This window comes from Phalangium opilio, unplaced genomic scaffold, assembly GCF_054372755.1.
Source record: "Phalangium opilio isolate 3A_F unplaced genomic scaffold, DU_Popi_V2 ptg000098l_1, whole genome shotgun sequence".
NCBI classification, from domain to species: Eukaryota; Metazoa; Arthropoda; class Arachnida; order Opiliones; family Phalangiidae; genus Phalangium; species Phalangium opilio.
Genome location: NW_028324201.1, coordinates 4061848 through 4079339, shown reverse-complemented (window position 1 = coordinate 4079339; position 17492 = coordinate 4061848). Strand labels below are relative to the sequence as shown.

The 17492-nt window shown below is 39.2% G+C and overlaps 3 protein-coding genes, 1 long non-coding RNA gene and 29 other non-coding genes across 33 annotated transcripts in view; 2 read left to right on the top strand and 31 right to left on the bottom strand.

The window, feature by feature from the left end:
- LOC149634784 (uncharacterized) overlaps nucleotides 1-17492 on the bottom strand; it is a 333137-nt gene that overhangs the window by 233197 nt on the left and 82448 nt on the right. The window lies entirely within an intron of this gene.
- LOC149634979 (THAP domain-containing protein 3-like) lies at nucleotides 1850-5415 on the top strand. The gene is made up of 5 exons (XM_089850972.1): nucleotides 1850-2687; nucleotides 2750-2825; nucleotides 3576-3580; nucleotides 3659-3745; nucleotides 5378-5415. The coding sequence occupies exons 1-5, from the start codon at nucleotides 2105-2107 to the stop codon at nucleotides 5413-5415; spliced, it is 789 nt and encodes a 262-aa protein (XP_089707098.1). The 5' UTR covers nucleotides 1850-2104.
- Nucleotides 5575-9381, top strand: LOC149634978 (uncharacterized). Its single transcript, XM_089850971.1, has 9 exons — nucleotides 5575-5696; nucleotides 5764-6136; nucleotides 6194-6358; nucleotides 6443-6629; nucleotides 6958-7200; nucleotides 7272-7375; nucleotides 8726-8808; nucleotides 8871-9019; nucleotides 9098-9381. Exons 1-9 carry the CDS (start codon nucleotides 5575-5577, stop codon nucleotides 9301-9303), a joined length of 1632 nt encoding a protein of 543 aa, XP_089707097.1. The 3' UTR covers nucleotides 9304-9381.
- LOC149634977 (P2X purinoceptor 7-like) lies at nucleotides 9307-10827 on the bottom strand. The gene is made up of 5 exons (XM_089851010.1): nucleotides 10408-10827; nucleotides 10114-10332; nucleotides 9754-10031; nucleotides 9554-9685; nucleotides 9307-9485 (listed from the first exon to the last, which is right to left on the bottom strand). Exons 1-3 carry the CDS (start codon nucleotides 10665-10667, stop codon nucleotides 9869-9871), a joined length of 642 nt encoding a protein of 213 aa, XP_089707136.1. The 5' UTR covers nucleotides 10668-10827; the 3' UTR covers nucleotides 9307-9485; nucleotides 9554-9685; nucleotides 9754-9868.
- Nucleotides 11094-11165, bottom strand: TRNAE-UUC (transfer RNA glutamic acid (anticodon UUC)). Its single transcript has one exon. It is a non-coding gene; the product is annotated as a tRNA-Glu (tRNA).
- Nucleotides 11219-11290, bottom strand: TRNAE-CUC (transfer RNA glutamic acid (anticodon CUC)). The gene has a single exon. It is a non-coding gene; the product is annotated as a tRNA-Glu (tRNA).
- On the bottom strand, nucleotides 11370-11441 carry TRNAE-CUC (transfer RNA glutamic acid (anticodon CUC)). Its single transcript has one exon. It is a non-coding gene; the product is annotated as a tRNA-Glu (tRNA).
- TRNAE-UUC (transfer RNA glutamic acid (anticodon UUC)) lies at nucleotides 11521-11592 on the bottom strand. Its single transcript has one exon. It is a non-coding gene; the product is annotated as a tRNA-Glu (tRNA).
- On the bottom strand, nucleotides 11646-11717 carry TRNAE-CUC (transfer RNA glutamic acid (anticodon CUC)). The gene has a single exon. It is a non-coding gene; the product is annotated as a tRNA-Glu (tRNA).
- TRNAE-UUC (transfer RNA glutamic acid (anticodon UUC)) lies at nucleotides 11797-11868 on the bottom strand. Its single transcript has one exon. It is a non-coding gene; the product is annotated as a tRNA-Glu (tRNA).
- On the bottom strand, nucleotides 12224-12295 carry TRNAE-CUC (transfer RNA glutamic acid (anticodon CUC)). Its single transcript has one exon. It is a non-coding gene; the product is annotated as a tRNA-Glu (tRNA).
- TRNAE-CUC (transfer RNA glutamic acid (anticodon CUC)) lies at nucleotides 12827-12898 on the bottom strand. The gene has a single exon. It is a non-coding gene; the product is annotated as a tRNA-Glu (tRNA).
- On the bottom strand, nucleotides 12978-13049 carry TRNAE-UUC (transfer RNA glutamic acid (anticodon UUC)). The gene has a single exon. It is a non-coding gene; the product is annotated as a tRNA-Glu (tRNA).
- TRNAE-UUC (transfer RNA glutamic acid (anticodon UUC)) lies at nucleotides 13405-13476 on the bottom strand. The gene has a single exon. It is a non-coding gene; the product is annotated as a tRNA-Glu (tRNA).
- On the bottom strand, nucleotides 13530-13601 carry TRNAE-CUC (transfer RNA glutamic acid (anticodon CUC)). The gene has a single exon. It is a non-coding gene; the product is annotated as a tRNA-Glu (tRNA).
- On the bottom strand, nucleotides 13681-13752 carry TRNAE-UUC (transfer RNA glutamic acid (anticodon UUC)). The gene has a single exon. It is a non-coding gene; the product is annotated as a tRNA-Glu (tRNA).
- TRNAE-UUC (transfer RNA glutamic acid (anticodon UUC)) lies at nucleotides 13980-14051 on the bottom strand. The gene has a single exon. It is a non-coding gene; the product is annotated as a tRNA-Glu (tRNA).
- Nucleotides 14105-14176, bottom strand: TRNAE-CUC (transfer RNA glutamic acid (anticodon CUC)). Its single transcript has one exon. It is a non-coding gene; the product is annotated as a tRNA-Glu (tRNA).
- On the bottom strand, nucleotides 14709-14780 carry TRNAE-CUC (transfer RNA glutamic acid (anticodon CUC)). The gene has a single exon. It is a non-coding gene; the product is annotated as a tRNA-Glu (tRNA).
- On the bottom strand, nucleotides 14860-14931 carry TRNAE-UUC (transfer RNA glutamic acid (anticodon UUC)). Its single transcript has one exon. It is a non-coding gene; the product is annotated as a tRNA-Glu (tRNA).
- Nucleotides 14985-15056, bottom strand: TRNAE-CUC (transfer RNA glutamic acid (anticodon CUC)). Its single transcript has one exon. It is a non-coding gene; the product is annotated as a tRNA-Glu (tRNA).
- TRNAE-UUC (transfer RNA glutamic acid (anticodon UUC)) lies at nucleotides 15136-15207 on the bottom strand. Its single transcript has one exon. It is a non-coding gene; the product is annotated as a tRNA-Glu (tRNA).
- Nucleotides 15287-15358, bottom strand: TRNAE-UUC (transfer RNA glutamic acid (anticodon UUC)). Its single transcript has one exon. It is a non-coding gene; the product is annotated as a tRNA-Glu (tRNA).
- On the bottom strand, nucleotides 15412-15483 carry TRNAE-CUC (transfer RNA glutamic acid (anticodon CUC)). The gene has a single exon. It is a non-coding gene; the product is annotated as a tRNA-Glu (tRNA).
- TRNAE-UUC (transfer RNA glutamic acid (anticodon UUC)) lies at nucleotides 15563-15634 on the bottom strand. Its single transcript has one exon. It is a non-coding gene; the product is annotated as a tRNA-Glu (tRNA).
- On the bottom strand, nucleotides 15862-15933 carry TRNAE-UUC (transfer RNA glutamic acid (anticodon UUC)). The gene has a single exon. It is a non-coding gene; the product is annotated as a tRNA-Glu (tRNA).
- On the bottom strand, nucleotides 16013-16084 carry TRNAE-UUC (transfer RNA glutamic acid (anticodon UUC)). The gene has a single exon. It is a non-coding gene; the product is annotated as a tRNA-Glu (tRNA).
- Nucleotides 16138-16209, bottom strand: TRNAE-CUC (transfer RNA glutamic acid (anticodon CUC)). Its single transcript has one exon. It is a non-coding gene; the product is annotated as a tRNA-Glu (tRNA).
- On the bottom strand, nucleotides 16289-16360 carry TRNAE-UUC (transfer RNA glutamic acid (anticodon UUC)). Its single transcript has one exon. It is a non-coding gene; the product is annotated as a tRNA-Glu (tRNA).
- TRNAE-UUC (transfer RNA glutamic acid (anticodon UUC)) lies at nucleotides 16588-16659 on the bottom strand. The gene has a single exon. It is a non-coding gene; the product is annotated as a tRNA-Glu (tRNA).
- Nucleotides 16713-16784, bottom strand: TRNAE-CUC (transfer RNA glutamic acid (anticodon CUC)). The gene has a single exon. It is a non-coding gene; the product is annotated as a tRNA-Glu (tRNA).
- On the bottom strand, nucleotides 17140-17211 carry TRNAE-CUC (transfer RNA glutamic acid (anticodon CUC)). Its single transcript has one exon. It is a non-coding gene; the product is annotated as a tRNA-Glu (tRNA).
- Nucleotides 17291-17362, bottom strand: TRNAE-CUC (transfer RNA glutamic acid (anticodon CUC)). Its single transcript has one exon. It is a non-coding gene; the product is annotated as a tRNA-Glu (tRNA).

The window sequence follows — 17492 nt, the reverse complement described above, 5'->3', positions numbered from 1 at the left end:
TTTATTCTTTAAAAGCTGTACAAAGCACCGTCTCCGATACCGGGAATCGAACCCGGGCCTTCTGGGTTAAAGCAAGATATCCTAGCCGCTAGGCCATATCGGACTGGTTGGAACAACCCTAAATATTATTCCTATAAATGTGTCTTTAAATATATTCTTTAAAAGCGGTACAAAGCACCGTCTCCGATACCGGGAATCGAACCCTGACCTTCTGGGTGAGATCTAGTTATCCTAGCCACTAGACCATATCGCACTTGCTTAACCAAGTCTTAATTCTATTCATAAACCTATATCCTTAAAGGGTATAGGCAGCTTTAATTTCATATCTTATTTTATATCTTAAAAGGTCTAAAGTTACACTTTCGAGTCTCTAATTTATAAAAATCAACTTTTTAAAATAATTTAACAATTAATTCTATACTTAAAATCAATTTAAAAATCGTCAAAACTGAATTTTTCCATACCTATACTCTTCACTGTAAAAAATAACCGTACTGTCTAGAACCTTTAAAGGAATTTTTCGATGCATCCCCAGACGTACCTATAAAGGTACTACAAAATACCGTTGTGTAAAGGTACTCTAAAATACCTCTTTATCAAGGTATTTTGTGATACCGAAATAGGTATCATTTAAACCCGAACAAGGCAACAAAGGTCAGAATAATACTTTAAAATTTTGAAAGGTACTCCTTATTACCGAAAGGGGTACCTGTCAATACTCAGAAAGGTTCGAAAATATACTTTTAAAGGTATTTTGAGATACCGAATTAGGTGTCAAATAAAACCCACAAACAGAACTAAATTATATTTTCGCGCCATCAGAAATATAGGCGGCACATTTGAAACTGGTAAGCTTTTCCTTAATTACCACGGGCTTGAATCATTCTTAGACAAGGTAAGCAATAGACCACTTCTATGTTACTGAGACGGAAAGACGCGAGGGTTAAATTTTCCCTTCCTTCTCGCCTTTTAGTGTCTGTAGGCTCGCAGCACGAGTGTAAATTTTTGTCATCCATCTCGCCTTTTAGTGTCTGTGCTGTAGGCTTACAGGATCATGAAAGTAAGCAAGGGATCAACCGCTATAGATTTGCCCAAGTTTTGCTTACCCCTTGTTAAGGAAGGTGTGGCACTGTTACATCAAAATAGTAATTGAGGGTCACATATACATGGATATTTTCTGAATGGCGACTGAAGACGTACGCTCGGATTCAAACCTTTATATTAATTATGTATACCTTATATTATAATTGTACGAAATTTAAATGATGTAACGTATGCTAATGTACATAACTGTAGAAGAAAATAATTAGTATTAATTATATCTATTTAAATATTTAAGAAAAACCACTAGCAAGGATGCTTGCGATTGAAATTTAAATCTCGGGTAGAAAACCACTACCCTATTAGGTGGAAGACCTAAAACTAAACCTAACCGAAACTTTTCTTTATGCTTATATATAATATTCCAACAGCGATTCCTTCTGCGCTGTCATTACTAGTGCTAATGGTGAAGTGAGCAGTGTTAGAGAATTTGGACTAGAAGTATTATATCATGTATTATACTTTACTCTAGTAGTGTTAGAAATAATCAGCAGACCGGAGCTAAAAAATCCCTCTAAAGGGATCTGTTAAGTCCTTTTCTACATCCAGGGTACGATAAAATACCGCCAGAAGCGCTGAAACTCTAAAAGGTTTCATTACATACCTTATTTTCCCGAAATACCTTTTTCGAAATCATTTAATACCCGCACTGTGAGACAACTAATAAAATACGTTCATGGGTACTAAAAAGGTCCCGGGGGTATTTTCTAGTACCTTCAAAATACCTTTTTTTTTAACAGTGTTGCCTTACCAGCTTGTTTTTTGACGTCAACTGAATAAGCGCGGGAAAAACCATGGAGCCTTAATCTTGGCTCTATGCGAAAACGGTAGTCCGGACTCTCTAGGCGCGAAGCGTTTGGACTCTTTGGAGTCGACTCGTGGTTGAGGTTACGTGACGTCTGCTACTTATTTTACCGCGTTAAACTTTTGCTTGTTTGTAGCGTGTACTACTGTACTTTCTGGTTTCTGGGTAACTGAACTAAATATAAAATAGATATAAAAAATGTCTAAACCGAGTACGATTTGCGTAGTTCCACGTTGTAAAAACAACAACTTAAATAAGGATATTTCGTTTCACATATTTCCTAAAGACCCTTCTTTAGCAGAAAAATGGTTAAAAAATATTGATAGACCAAACTGGGAACCGAAAGCTAGATCTCTCGTATGTTCAGCTCACTTTACAAATGAATGTTTTGAATATAATCCAGACGTTGTAAAAACCTTGGGAAAGAAGAAAAAGTCACGTTTAATTACGTCGGCAATACCAACTATTTTTCCTTCCGATTCTTTCATTGAGAAACCCAAAGAACTTTCTGCAGGCTGCAGTGGCAGTGCAGAACCACTTCAGAGACCTTTGCCCGTAAAAAAAATCTGTGCAACAAGCCCTATGCCACACCGAAGTCGCGCTTTCGGCCTTGAAAAATTATATTCAAAATCAAAAGGTGAAGAATCAATTAGCCGCCCAGATGAACCGCAGAGCGATAAGTTATTGCAGAGAAATACGGTAGGTAAAGACAAATATATCCAAGTTTATAATCTTGGCAAAAGTGTTGGCATTCAAGCTTTTCCCAGCAATCGGCATAAAGGTATTAAAATATTCGTAGTTAGATTTTATTTAAATGTGTAATCCGAGACAACTTTTACTTAGCATGTCAAACGACCCAATTAAACAGCGTGAACAGTATTGGAACCCAAACTGATTTTATAAATCATAATACAACACTGTAAAAAATAACCGTACTGTCTAGTACCTTTAAAGGTATTTTTCAATGCATCCCCAGACGTACCTATATAGGTACTACAAAATACCGTTGTGTAAGGGTACTATGAAATACCTCTTGAAGAAGGTACTTTTGAGGACTACAAGGTATTTTGTGATCCCGTAATGGGTATCATTTAAACCTCAACAAAGGTCGGAATAAAACTTTCAAATTGTGAAAGGTACTCCTTATTACCGAAAAGGGTACCTGTTAACACTCAAAAAGGTTCGATAATATACTTCTAAAGGTATTTTGTGCTACCGAATTAGGTGTCAAATAAAACCCACAAACAGGTCTACACTGTAAAAAATAACCGTACTGTCTAGAACCTTTAAAGGAATTTTTCGATGCATCCCCAGACGTACCTATAAAGGTACTACAAAATACCGTTGTGTAAAGGTACTCTAAAATACCTCTTTATCAAGGTATTTTGTGATACCGAAATAGGTATCATTTAAACCCGAACAAGGCAACAAAGGTCAGAATAATACTTTAAAATTTTGAAAGGTACTCCTTATTACCGAAAGGGGTACCTGTTAATACTCAGAAAGGTTCGAAAATATACTTTTAAAGGTATTTTGAGATACCGAATTAGGTGTCAAATAAAACCCACAAACAGAACTAAATTATATTTTCGCGCCATCAGAAATATAGGCGGCACATTTGAAACTGGTAAGCTTTTCCTTAATTACCACGGGCTTGAATCATTCTTAGACAAGGTAAGCAATAGACCACTTCTATGTTACTGAGACGGAAAGACGCGAGGGTTAAATTTTCCCTTCCTTCTCGCCTTTTAGTGTCTGTAGGCTCGCAGCACGAGTGTAAATTTTTGTCATCCATCTCGCCTTTTAGTGTCTGTGCTGTAGGCTTACAGGATCATGAAAGTAAGCAAGGGATCAACCGCTATAGATTTGCCCAAGTTTTGCTTACCCCTTGTTAAGGAAGGTGTGGCACTGTTACATCAAAATAGTAATTGAGGGTCACATATACATGGATATTTTCTGAATGGCGACTGAAGACGTACGCTCGGATTCAAACCTTTATATTAATTATGTATACCTTATATTATAATTGTACGAAATTTAAATGATGTAACGTATGCTAATGTACATAACTGTAGAAGAAAATAATTAGTATTAATTATATCTATTTAAATATTTAAGAAAAACCACTAGCAAGGATGCTTGCGATTGAAATTTAAATCTCGGGTAGAAAACCACTACCCTATTAGGTGGAAGACCTAAAACTAAACCTAACCGAAACTTTTCTTTATGCTTATATATAATATTCCAACAGCGATTCCTTCTGCGCTGTCATTACTAGTGCTAATGGTGAAGTGAGCAGTGTTAGAGAATTTGGACTAGAAGTATTATATCATGTATTATACTTTACTCTAGTAGTGTTAGAAATAATCAGCAGACCGGAGCTAAAAAATCCCTCTAAAGGGATCTGTTAAGTCCTTTTCTACATCCAGGGTACGATAAAATACCGCCAGAAGCGCTGAAACTCTAAAAGGTTTCATTACATACCTTATTTTCCCGAAATACCTTTTTCGAAATCATTTAATACCCGCACTGTGAGACAACTAATAAAATACGTTCATGGGTACTAAAAAGGTCCCGGGGGTATTTTCTAGTACCTTCAAAATACCTTTTTTTTTAACAGTGTAAATTATACTTTCGCGCCATCAAAAATATTTGCGCCACATTTGAAACTGGTAAACTTTCCTTTATTACCGCGGGCTTGAATCATTTTCAGACATGGTAAGCAATACACCACTTCGATGCAAATGAGACTGAAAGACACGAGAGTAATATTTTCCTTCCATCTCAACTTTTAGTGTCTGTGTTGTGGGCTTACGGGATGAGGGAAAAAATTTTGGTTTCCATCTCGCCTTTAAGTGTCTGCGCCATAGGCTTGCGGGGTCGTGAGAGTTCGCATAGTAAGCAAGGGATTAACCACTCTACATTTCCCGATACTATATTTAGCTTCCCCTTGTTAAGGAAGGTGTGATACTGTTATAGTGTAAAGGTAATTCAGGGTCACATATACATGGATATTTTCTGAATGGCGACTGAAGGCGTAAGCTCGGATTCAAACCTTTATATTAACTATGTAAGACTTATATCATAATTGTATTGCCTTTAAATGATGTAACGTATGCTAGTGTACATAGCTGTCAAAGAAAATAATTAATGTTAATTATATGTAATTATATATTTAAGAAAAACCACTAGCTAGGAAACTTGAGATTGAAATTGAAATCTCGGGTAGAAAACCACTACCCTATTCTACCCTACCGAACCTATTCTTTATGGTTATTAATAATATTCCAACAGAGATTTCTTCTACGCTGTCATTACTAGTGCTACTGGTGAAGTAAACAGTTAGTGTTAGAGAATTTGGGCTTGAAGTATTATATCATGTATTTTACTTTAGTAGTGTTAATTATAATCAGCACGCCGGAACTAAAATCTCCCTCTAAAGGAGTCTGTTAAGTCCTTTTCTACTTCCAGGGTACGATAACATACCAGCAGAAGCGCAGAAACTCTAAAAGGTTTCATTATATACCTTATATTTCCAAAATACCTTTTTCGAAATCATTTAATACCCGCACTGTGAGACAACTAATAAAATACGTTCATGGGTACTAAAAAGGTCGCGGAGGTATTTTATAGTACCTTCAAAATACCTTTATTTTTAACAGTGAACTATGACAAAAGATGAAGAAATGTCAGATATTCATGAGAGTGATGATGAAAGTATAGAGTCTGACCCACTTGATACTAGTTTTACTCCTTCAAGTCTTGGCTTCGGAGATACTAGTTTTATTCGGTATGTATTTTTGATACGTGAATTACATTTTATAAAGTATAAAATAAATCTATATTATTACTAATAGCTCTTCGGATCATTTGGATGTTATTGACAATCCAGTTTCAGAGCCAAAATTCTTAGTTTTTCAGTCAGCGTTATTAGTATTGTTCAAATATTGTTTTTCTTGTTTGGCGCCATGCACTCAAACTCTATCAATTTTGGGATCACTGGTCACGGTTAAAGCTGTTTGCAAAAACAACCACACTTTTGTTTGGGAAAGTCAACCCAAAATGATGAGAAAACCTTTGGGGAATCTCTTGACTGCGGCAGCTATCCTTTTCGCTGGACTAAATCCTACTAAAGTTTTGAGAATGTTTAAGTCTATTGGTATAGCCATGATCCAGAAAAGAGCTTATTGCAACATACAAGAAGCTTATCTAATTCCTGCTATTCGAGAAGTAAGATGGTTTTGGTGCATGAAAGATTTATATTTCAAATTACTGACATTATGGTAGGCATGGATAAGACAAGAAGATGAGCTATTAACATCATTTGAGGGCAAAACCATTGACATTGGTGGAGATGGTAGGTGTGATTCACCAGGTTATTCTGCTTTATTTGGAAGTTATTGTTTTTTGGAGAGCACTACGAAAAAAGTCATACATTTGCAACTTGTCCAGGTAAATCTACAAAAACACGACTTTATATGGACTTTAATTAATTATTATTAATGAGGCAAGCTTTTTGAAATATTCTTTTTCTAGTCTACTGAAGTTAATAGTAGCCAGGCAATGGAATTGGAAGGATTACGCAGAGGTTTACGTTACTTGGAAGTCAGTGGTATAACAGTTGGAAGTATTGTAACTGACAGACATAAAGGTATTCGGAAGCACATGAGAGAAGAGCATCCCGCTGTAAAGCATTTTTTTGATTGCTGGCATCTTGCAAAAGGTAAATCCAAGGCTCCCCTGGTAAAATGACGGTTGGTGCACGTTATTTTTTTTTTCCAACCCAAAAATGGAATTTCTCATTGATTTACATGAAATATTTTCGCGGAAAAACCAGTCCTTGCCTACTACTGGGTTAAATATTCGCGCCTAATGCACGGAAATGTAACGCTGTTTAGCTCTGAGATTACGCTATTCTATACAACTTATGTTCCCCCTTGCCAGAGGAGTGTGCACCATCCATTATTTTATCTAGGGAGCCTTCGTTAATCCCTCAAAACCCCCAAAAAAATTAATGAATATAGGCCTAATTGTAAATTATATTCATCTAGGGGTTAAAACTAAAATTGAGGCTGCAGGAAAGAAAAAAAACTGTGAAGTTCTTTTGCAATGGAAGCGTAGCATTGTAAACCATGTTTATTGGTGTGCTGTTTCAAGCTACGGAAACGCGGAGTTGGCAAAAGACAAATGGCTTTCTGTTCTTCGTCATGTCACAAATGTGCATACTGGTCATGGTGGGTTGTTTCCAGAGTGTGCTCACGAACAAATAACACCAAAAGAATGGCTCGTACATTGTAAGAAAGATGACAAAAATTATGGCTTTGGTCTACTACTCTCAATGAATTTTAACAACTAATAATTGCAGTATCTGAGCCATACAATAGACTAGCATATATTGTGAAGCTCGCCAGCCATGACATAGGCCAATTATCACCCACTGTACAAACATCTACACTGTTAAAAAAAAAGGTATTTTGAAGGTACTAGAAAATACCCCCGGGACCTTTTTAGTACCCATGAACGTATTTTATTAGTTGTCTCACAGTGCGGGTATTAAATGATTTCGAAAAAGGTATTTCGGGAAAATAAGGTATGTAATGAAACCTTTTAGAGTTTCAGCGCTTCTGGCGGTATTTTATCGTACCCTGGATGTAGAAAAGGACTTAACAGATCCCTTTAGAGGGATTTTTTAGCTCCGGTCTGCTGATTATTTCTAACACTACTAGAGTAAAGTATAATACATGATATAATACTTCTAGTCCAAATTCTCTAACACTGCTCACTTCACCATTAGCACTAGTAATGACAGCGCAGAAGGAATCGCTGTTGGAATATTATATATAAGCATAAAGAAAAGTTTCGGTTAGGTTTAGTTTTAGGTCTTCCACCTAATAGGGTAGTGGTTTTCTACCCGAGATTTAAATTTCAATCGCAAGCATCCTTGCTAGTGGTTTTTCTTAAATATTTAAATAGATATAATTAATACTAATTATTTTCTTCTACAGTTATGTACATTAGCATACGTTACATCATTTAAATTTCGTACAATTATAATATAAGGTATACATAATTAATATAAAGGTTTGAATCCGAGCGTACGTCTTCAGTCGCCATTCAGAAAATATCCATGTATATGTGACCCTCAATTACTATTTTGATGTAACAGTGCCACACCTTCCTTAACAAGGGGTAAGCAAAACTTGGGCAAATCTATAGCGGTTGATCCCTTGCTTACTTTCATGATCCTGTAAGCCTACAGCACAGACACTAAAAGGCGAGATGGATGACAAAAATTTACACTCGTGCTGCGAGCCTACAGACACTAAAAGGCGAGAAGGAAGGGAAAATTTAACCCTCGCGTCTTTCCGTCTCAGTAACATAGAAGTGGTCTATTGCTTACCTTGTCTAAGAATGATTCAAGCCCGTGGTAATTAAGGAAAAGCTTACCAGTTTCAAATGTGCCGCCTATATTTCTGATGGCGCGAAAATATAATTTAGTTCTGTTTGTGGGTTTTATTTGACACCTAATTCGGTATCTCAAAATACCTTTAAAAGTATATTTTCGAACCTTTCTGAGTATTGACAGGTACCCCTTTCGGTAATAAGGAGTACCTTTCAAAATTTTAAAGTATTATTCTGACCTTTGTTGCCTTGTTCGGGTTTAAATGATACCTATTTCGGTATCACAAAATACCTTGATAAAGAGGTATTTTAGAGTACCTTTACACAACGGTATTTTGTAGTACCTTTATAGGTACGTCTGGGGATGCATCGAAAAATTCCTTTAAAGGTTCTAGACAGTACGGTTATTTTTTACAGTGTAATGTAGAAGCATATCACTCTGTGGTGTTGCACTTTGCAAGCAAGAGTGTTTATTACCCCTACAAAATTATGGAAGCTAGGTAAAATTATATTTCTTTATTTTGCCCACATAAGACAAACATAATTTAATTTAACTTTGCAGATTGTTCTTGTCAGTCTTACATTTCAATGAAAACTCTAACAAAGCTCACGCTCGCAAAGCGGATGGCACTTTGCGTTACAGTGTTTCTTTTCCTAAGGCTAAACTAGGCGAGTATAGTGTAAGACCTATCAAGGAGCCATCTACATACGGTAATTTAATAATATAAAACTTTTACTAGTAAACTTCGTTTTAATTATTTTTTTTTTCGTATTGTTGGATAAAATTAGATTATGTGCAGAATTTATTCAAAATTGTAATGGATAGAGCGGAATTGAGCATGAAGAATGCAAAAGATTTATATGATAGAGAAGTCGAGTCCGTACCAATTCCACGACCGTTAAGTGCTCAATATGTTCACCCTGAAAAATCAGAAGCAATTGAATCATACAAGGCAAAGAAACGTTTTAGAGTTGAAGAAAATGAAGGCGAATAAAGCCAGTCGCTCGATGTGGTAGTTTTAATAAGCTACACATTATTACATCCATTAATTAAAAAATAATACAAAAATAAATATTGTCAGAATTATTTCACATTCGTCAAATTAGCTTCCTCTTTACACGGTATCTGAGTTTTAAGTCATCATTGTCGTTCTCACACTTACGCCATAAGGATTGTCTATAATACGAGAAATGTTATAGCGGATGTCATTCTCTCTTTAAAATAAGTATAGGAAGTTGGCATACCTTTATACCATAAATTGGGAATACTATTATAGTTTAATCAGAAGAAGTGTTAACGGAATTAGCCTCCTCGTTACACGGTATCTGAGTTTTAAGTCATCATTGTCGTTCTCACACTTACGCCATAAGGATTGTCTATAATACGAGAAATGTTATAGCGGATGTCATTCTCTCTTTAAAATAAGTATAGGAAGTTGGCATACCTTTATACCATAAAATGGGAATACAATTATAGTTTAACCAGAAGAAGTGTAATCAATTTGAGTACGATGTGGCTATTATGAGCCCAGCCCTTGTGCCATTCTTAATTATTTTAATTTAGTCATTAATGCGTGGGTAACGAAATCCAGCATATTCTTCAGATGGAAATGCAGTTCTGATCTTCGTCAAAACGCAGCTAGGAATTGCGCGTCTTTGGCCCCGTCTCAAACGCTTGTGAATCCATCTGGTGAACTTGCGGTAAGCAATGTAGCGGTACGTTCTAAATAAAAATTTAAGTGGTTAAATGCTAAGTTTGTTAGGACACATATGCATATAAATAAATTGGTGTAGTTTTGGTATACTTGTGAATTGTAGCATCATTGGGTATAACGAAGTTGTTATCGCAGTACTCATAAACTCCAGCCTCCAAGCTATAAATATTTAAATAAACATATTCTGTGCCTGGGTGCTGAGTAATGCAGGTGTGTTGGGCTTGGATTTTGTCCCACACTTTTCTTATCTCCTGGCAACAAATACTCTCTTCCACGGAGCTCATTGGAACACAAAACCCGCAAGTACACCTGGTTATTTAGAAGCAACGTTCATCACCAAACTTTGTTAACCATAAGGTAGCCTTGATTAATTTAAATGCCTACCAGTTATTGTTGTTAAGTCGTTCATGCCCTTCTCTCTCTGGCTCCTCTACAATTTCATCTGGTGGGGGATTAGGTCGCGCCTCGGGGTTAGGTCGCGCCTCAGGCTCGAACTGATAGGGTTGTGCACCTAGATTTTCATGAATCCTAGGCCTAACAACTGCACCCTCCCCTTCAGACTCGGACGAACCGCTTAAATTAATTGAAAAATCTGACAACACATCGACCAGATTATCCGACTCACTACTCGAGTTTGAAGACATAACAGGTAAAATTTCAGCTAAACTATCCGCTAAGTTCCGCTTCTTAAAAATCAAAACAGAATTGCTCCGTGATTGCAGACGACGCAGTGGAGCGCGGTCTGGCCGGTCCGGGAGTCGGGACGCGCAACTGAAGATTTCGTTTCCCCGAGTCCCGACCCAAAAACCCTCTAGTGAAAGACAAGTATCTGACGTCATATACTTGTTTTTACTTTGGTAAAATGGCGGCCTAATTTGAAAAATGGGGGTAGAAACTTTATATATTCAAACTTATCTTATTAAATAACTACAAATCGGAGAGTTAAAAGTTTGATATTTTTGGATTCTTTGAAAGAAATTCTATCTTTTGTTAAATGAATGAAAGGTTTTTCAAATAAAGCTGCGCATACCCTTTAAGTCTATTCTTGAAAAGCGGTACAAAAGCACTCGCTCCGATACCGGGAATCGAACCCGGGCTTTCTGGGTGAAAGCCAGATATCCTAGCCACTAGATCATATCGGAATAGCTCAACTATGTCTTAATTCTATTCTTGAAAAGCGGTACAAAAGCACTCGCTCCGATACCGGGAATCTAACCCGGGCCTTCTGGGTGAGAGCCAGATATCCTGGCCACTAGACCATATCGGACTTTCTCAACCAAGTCTTAATTCTATTCATAAACCTATATCCTTAAGTATATTCTTCAAAACCGGTACAAAAGCACCCGCTCCGATACCGGGAATCAAACCCGGGCCTTCTGGGTGAGAGCCAGATATCCTAGCCACAAGACCATATCGGACTTGCTTAACCAAGTCTTAATTCTATTCATAAACCTATATACTTAAGTCTATTCTTCAAAACCGGTACAAAAGCACTCGCTCCGATACCGGGAATCGAACCCGGGCTTTCTGGGTGAAAGCCAGATATCCTAGCCACTAGATCATATCGGAATAGCTCAACTATGTCTTAATTCTATTCTTGAAAAGCGGTACAAAAGCACTCGCTCCGATACCGGGAATCTAACCCGGGCCTTCTGGGTGAGAGCCAGATATCCTGGCCACTAGACCATATCGGACTTGCTTAACCAAGTCTTAATTCTATTCATAAACCTATATCCTTAAGTCTATTCTTCAAAACCGGTACAAAAGCACTCGCTCCGATACCGGGAATCGAACCCGGGCCTTCTAGGTGAAAGCCAGATATCCTAGCCACTAGACCATATCGGAATACCTCAACCAAGTCTTAATTCTATTCTTGAAAAGCGGTACAAAAGCACTTGCTTCGATACCGGGAATCTAACCCGGGTCTTCTGGGTGAGAGCTAAATATCCTTGCCACTAGACCATATCGGACTGGTTGGAACAACCCTAAATATTATTCCTATAAATGTGTCTTTAAGTTTATTCTTCAAAAGTGGTACAAATGCACTCGCTCCGATACCGGGAATGGAACTCGGGCCTTCTGGGTGAAAGCCAGGTATCCTACCCAACAAACCATATCGGACTTTCTCAACCAAGTCTTAATTCTATTCATAAACCTATATCCTAAATTCCAATCTTCAAAACCGGTACTAAAGCACTCGCTCCGATACCGGGAATAGAACCCGGGCCTTCCGGTTGAGAGCCAGATATCCTAGCCACTAGACCATATCGGACTGGTTTGAGCAACCCTAGATATTATTCCTATAAATGTGTCTTTAAATTTATTCTTTAATAGCTGTACCAAGCACAGTCTCCGATACCGCGAATCGAACCCGGGCCTTCTGGGTGAAAGCCAGGTATCCTAAACACAAGACCATATCGGACTTGCTCAACCAGGTCTTAATTCTATTTATAAACCTATATCCTTAAGTCTATTCTTCGAAGGCGGTACAAAAACACTTGCTCCGACACCGTGAATCGAACCCGGGCCTTCTGGGTGAGAGCCAGTTATCCTACCCGCTAGACCATATCGGACTGGTTAGAACAACTCTAAATATTATTCCTATAAATGTGTCTTTAAATTTATTCTTCAAAAGCGGTACAAATGCACTCGCTCCGACACATGGGAATCGAACCCGGGCCTTCTGGGTTAAAGCCAGATATCCTAGACACTAGACCATATCGGCCTGGTTTTAGAAACCCTAGATATTATTCCAATAAATGTGTCTTTAAATTTATTCTTTAGAAGCGGTTTAAAGCACCGTCTCCGATACCGGGAATCTAACCCGGGTCTTCTGGGTGAGAGCCAGATATCCTGGCCACTAGACCATATCGGACTGGTTGGAACAACCCTAAATATTATTCCTATAAATGTGTCTTTAAGTTTATTCTTTAAAAGTGGTACAAAAGAACTCGCTCCGATACCGGGAATCGAACCCGGGCTTTCTGGGTGAAAGCCAGATATCCTAGCCACTAGATCATATCGGAATAGCTCAACTATGTCTTAATTCTATTCTTGAAAAGCGGTACAAAAGCACTCGCTCCGATACCGGGAATCTAACCCGGGCCTTCTGTGTGAGAGCCAGATATCCTGGCCACTAGACCATATCGGACTTGCTTAACCAAGTCTTAATTCTATTCATAAACCTATATACTTAAGTCTATTCTTCAAAACCGGTACAAAAGCACTCGCTCCAATACCGGGAATCGAACCCGGGCCTTCTGGGAGAAAGCCAGATATCCCAGCCACTAGACCATATCGGACTGGTTGGAACAACCCTAAATATTATTCCTATAAATGTGTCTTTAAGTTTATTCTTTAAAAGTGGTACAAAAGAACTCGCTCCGATACCGGGAATCGAACCCGGGCTTTCTGGGTGAAAGCCAGATATCCTAGCCACTAGATCATATCGGAATAGCTCAACTATGTCTTAATTCTATTCTTGAAAAGCGGTACAAAAGCACTCGCTCCGATACCGGGAATCTAACCCGGGCCTTCTGGGTGAGAGCCAGATATCCTGGCCACTAGACCATATCGGACTTGCTTAACCAAGTCTTAATTCTATTCATAAACCTATATACTTAAGTCTATTCTTCAAAACCGGTACAAAAGCACTCGCTCCGACACCGGGAATCGAACCCGGGCCTTCTGGGAGAAAGCCAGATATCCTAGCCACTAGACCATATCGGACTGGTTGGAACAACCCTAAATATTATTTCTAATGTGTCTTTAGGTTTATTCTAAAAAAGCGGTACAAATGCACTCGCTCCGATACCGGGAATCGAACCCGGGCCTTCTGGGTGAAAGCCAGGTATCCTACCCAATAGACCATATCGGACTTGATTAACCAAGTCTTAATTCTATTCATAAACCTATATACTTAAGTCTATTCTTCAAAACCGGTACAAAAGCACTCGCTCCGATACCGGGAATCGAACCCGGGCTTTCTGGGTGAAAGCCAGATATCCTAGCCACTAGATCATATCGGAATAGCTCAACTATGTCTTAATTCTATTCTTGAAAAGCGTTACAAAAGCACTCGCTCCGTTACCGGGAATCTAACCCGGGCCTTCTGGGTGAGAGCCAGATATCCTGGCCACTAGACCATATCGGACTTGCTTAACCAAGTCTTAATTCTATTCATAAACCTATATACTTAAGTCTATTCTTCAAAACCGGTACAAAAGCACTCGCTCCGATACCGGGAATCGAACCCGGGCCTTCTGGGAGAAAGCCAGATATCCTAAACACAAGACCATATCGGACTTGCTCAACCAGGTCTTAATTCTATTCATAAACCTATATCCTTAAGTCTATTCTTCAAAGGCGGTACAAAAACACTTGCTCCGACACCGTGAATCGAACCCGGGCCTTCTGGGTGAGAGCCAGTTATCCTACCCGCTAGACCATATCGGACTGGTTAGAACAACTCTAAATATTATTCCTATAAATGTGTCTTTAAATTTATTCTTCAAAAGCGGTACAAATGCACTCGCTCCGACACATGGGAATCGAACCCGGGCCTTCTGGGTTAAAGCCAGATATCCTAGACACTAGACCATATCGGCCTGGTTTTAGAAACCCTAGATATTATTCCAATAAATGTGTCTTTAAATTTATTCTTTAGAAGCGGTTTAAAGCACCGTCTCCGATACCGGGAATCTAACCCGGGTCTTCTGGGTGAGAGCCAGATATCCTGGCCACTAGACCATATCGGACTGGTTGGAACAACCCTAAATATTATTCCTATAAATGTGTCTTTAAGTTTATTCTTTAAAAGTGGTACAAAAGAACTCGCTCCGATACCGGGAATCGAACCCGGGCTTTCTGGGTGAAAGCCAGATATCCTAGCCACTAGATCATATCGGAATAGCTCAACTATGTCTTAATTCTATTCTTGAAAAGCGGTACAAAAGCACTCGCTCCGATACCGGGAATCTAACCCGGGCCTTCTGGGTGAGAGCCAGATATCCTGGCAACTAGACCATATCGGACTTGCTTAACCAAGTCTTAATTCTATTCATAAACCTATATACTTAAGTCTATTCTTCAAAACCGGTACAAAAGCACTCGCTCCGATACCGGGAATCGAACCCGGGCCTTCTGGGAGAAAGCCAGATATCCTAGCCACTAGACCATATCGGACTGGTTGGAACTACCCTAAATATTATTCCTATAAATGTGTCTTTAAGTTTATTCTTTAAAAGTGGTACAAAAGAACTCGCTCCGATACCGGGAATCGAACCCGGGCTTTCTGGGTGAAAGCCAGATATCCTAGCCACTAGATCATATCGGAATAGCTCAACTATGTCTTAATTCTATTCTTGAAAAGCGGTACAAAAGCACTCGCTCCGATACCGGGAATCTAACCCGGGCCTTCTGGGTGAGAGCCAGATATCCTGGCCACTAGACCATATCGGACTTGCTTAACCAAGTCTTAATTCTATTCATAAACCTATATACTTAAGTCTATTCTTCAAAACCGGTACAAAAGCACTCGCTCCGACACCGGGAATCGAACCCGGGCCTTCTGGGAGAAAGCCAGATATCCTAGCCACTAGACCATATCGGACTGGTTGGAACAACCCTAAATATTATTTCTAATGTGTCTTTAGGTTTATTCTAAAAAAGCGGTACAAATGCACTCGCTCCGATACCGGGAATCGAACCCGGGCCTTCTAGGTGAAAGCCAGGTATCCTACCCAATAGACCATATCGGACTTGATTAACCAAGTCTTAATTCTATTCATAAACCTATATACTTAAGTCTATTCTTCAAAACCGGTACAAAAGCACTCGCTCCGATACCGGGAATCGAACCCGGGCCTTCTGGGAGAAAGCCAGATATCCTAGCCACTAGACCATATCGGACTGGTTGGAACTACCCTAAATATTATTCCTATAAATGTGTCTTTAAGTTTATTCTTTAAAAGTGGTACAAAAGAACTCGCTCCGATACCGGGAATCGAACCCGGGCTTTCTGGGTGAAAGCCAGATATCCTAGCCACTAGATCATATCGGAATAGCTCAACTATGTCTTAATTCTATTCTTGAAAAGCGGTACAAAAGCACTCGCTCCGATACCGGGAATCTAACCCGGGCCTTCTGGGTGAGAGCCAGATATCCTGGCCACTAGACCATATCGGACTTGCTTAACCAAGTCTTAATTCTATTCATAAACCTATATACTTAAGTCTATTCTTCAAAACCGGTACAAAAGCACTCGCTCCGACACCGGGAATCGAACCCGGGCCTTCTGGGAGAAAGCCAGATATCCTAGCCACTAGACCATATCGGACTGGTTGGAACAACCCTAAATATTATTTCTAATGTGTCTTTAGGTTTATTCTAAAAAAGCGGTACAAATGCACTCGCTCCGATACCGGGAATCGAACCCGGGCCTTCTAGGTGAAAGCCAGGTATCCTACCCAATAGACCATATCGGACTTGATTAACCAAGTCTTAATTCTATTCATAAACCTATATACTTAAGTCTATTCTTCAAAACCGGTACAAAAGCACTCGCTCCGATACCGGGAATCGAACCCGGGCTTTCTGGGTGAAAGCCAGATATCCTAGCCACTAGATCATATCGGAATAGCTCAACTATGTCTTAATTCTATTCTTGAAAAGCGTTACAAAAGCACTCGCTCCGTTACCGGGAATCTAACCCGGGCCTTCTGGGTGAGAGCCAGATATCCTGGCCACTAGACCATATCGGACTTGCTTAACCAAGTCTTAATTCTATTCATAAACCTATATACTTAAGTCTATTCTTCAAAACCGGTACAAAAGCACTCGCTCCGATACCGGGAATCGAACCCGGGCCTACTGGGAGAAAGCCAGATATCCTAGCCACTAGACCATATCGGACTGGTTGGAACAACCCTAAATATTATTCCTATAAATGTGTCTTTAAATTTATTCTTTAAAAGTGGTACAAAAGAACTCGCTCCGATACCGGGAATCGAACCTGGGCTTTCTGGGTGAAAGCCAGATATCCTAGCCACTAGATCATATCGGAATAGCTCAACTATGTCTTAATTCTATTCTTGAAAAGCGGTACAAAAGCACTCGCTCCGATACCGGGAATCTAACCCGGGCCTTCTGGGTGAGAGCCAGATATCCTGGCCACTAGACCATATCGCACTTGTTTAACCAAGTCTTAATTCTATTCATAAACCTATATCTTTAAGTCTATTCTTGAAAAGCGGTACAAAAGCACTCGCTCCGTTACCGGGAATCGAACCCGGGCCTTCTGGGTGAGAGCCAGATATCCTAGCCACTAGACCATATCGGACTGGTTGGAACAGCCCTAAATATTATTTCTAATGTGTCTTTAGGTTTATTCTAAAAAAGCGGTACAAATGCACTCGCTCCGATACCGGGAATCGAACCCGGGCCTTCTGGGTGAAAGCCAGGTATCCTAC

Coding starts and splice junctions, on each gene's coding strand:
- LOC149634979 (XM_089850972.1), top strand. CDS start 2,105: ATGTCTAAACCGAGTACGATTTGCGTAGTTCCACGTTGTAAAAACAAC. Junction 2,688..2,749: donor TCCCAGCAATCGGCATAAAG/GTATTAAAATAT, acceptor ACTTTTACTTAG/CATGTCAAACGACCCAATTA. Junction 3,746..5,377: donor AGGCTTACAGGATCATGAAA/GTAAGCAAGGGA, acceptor TTCTACTTCCAG/GGTACGATAACATACCAGCA.
- LOC149634978 (XM_089850971.1), top strand. CDS start 5,575: ATGACAAAAGATGAAGAAATGTCAGATATTCATGAGAGTGATGATGAA. Junction 6,137..6,193: donor TAATTCCTGCTATTCGAGAA/GTAAGATGGTTT, acceptor ACATTATGGTAG/GCATGGATAAGACAAGAAGA. Junction 7,201..7,271: donor AAAAGAATGGCTCGTACATT/GTAAGAAAGATG, acceptor TAATAATTGCAG/TATCTGAGCCATACAATAGA.
- LOC149634977 (XM_089851010.1), bottom strand. CDS start 10,667: ATGTCTTCAAACTCGAGTAGTGAGTCGGATAATCTGGTCGATGTGTTG. Junction 10,333..10,407: donor CGACTTAACAACAATAACTG/GTAGGCATTTAA, acceptor CTAAATAACCAG/GTGTACTTGCGGGTTTTGTG. Junction 10,032..10,113: donor AATGATGCTACAATTCACAA/GTATACCAAAAC, acceptor ATTTTTATTTAG/AACGTACCGCTACATTGCTT.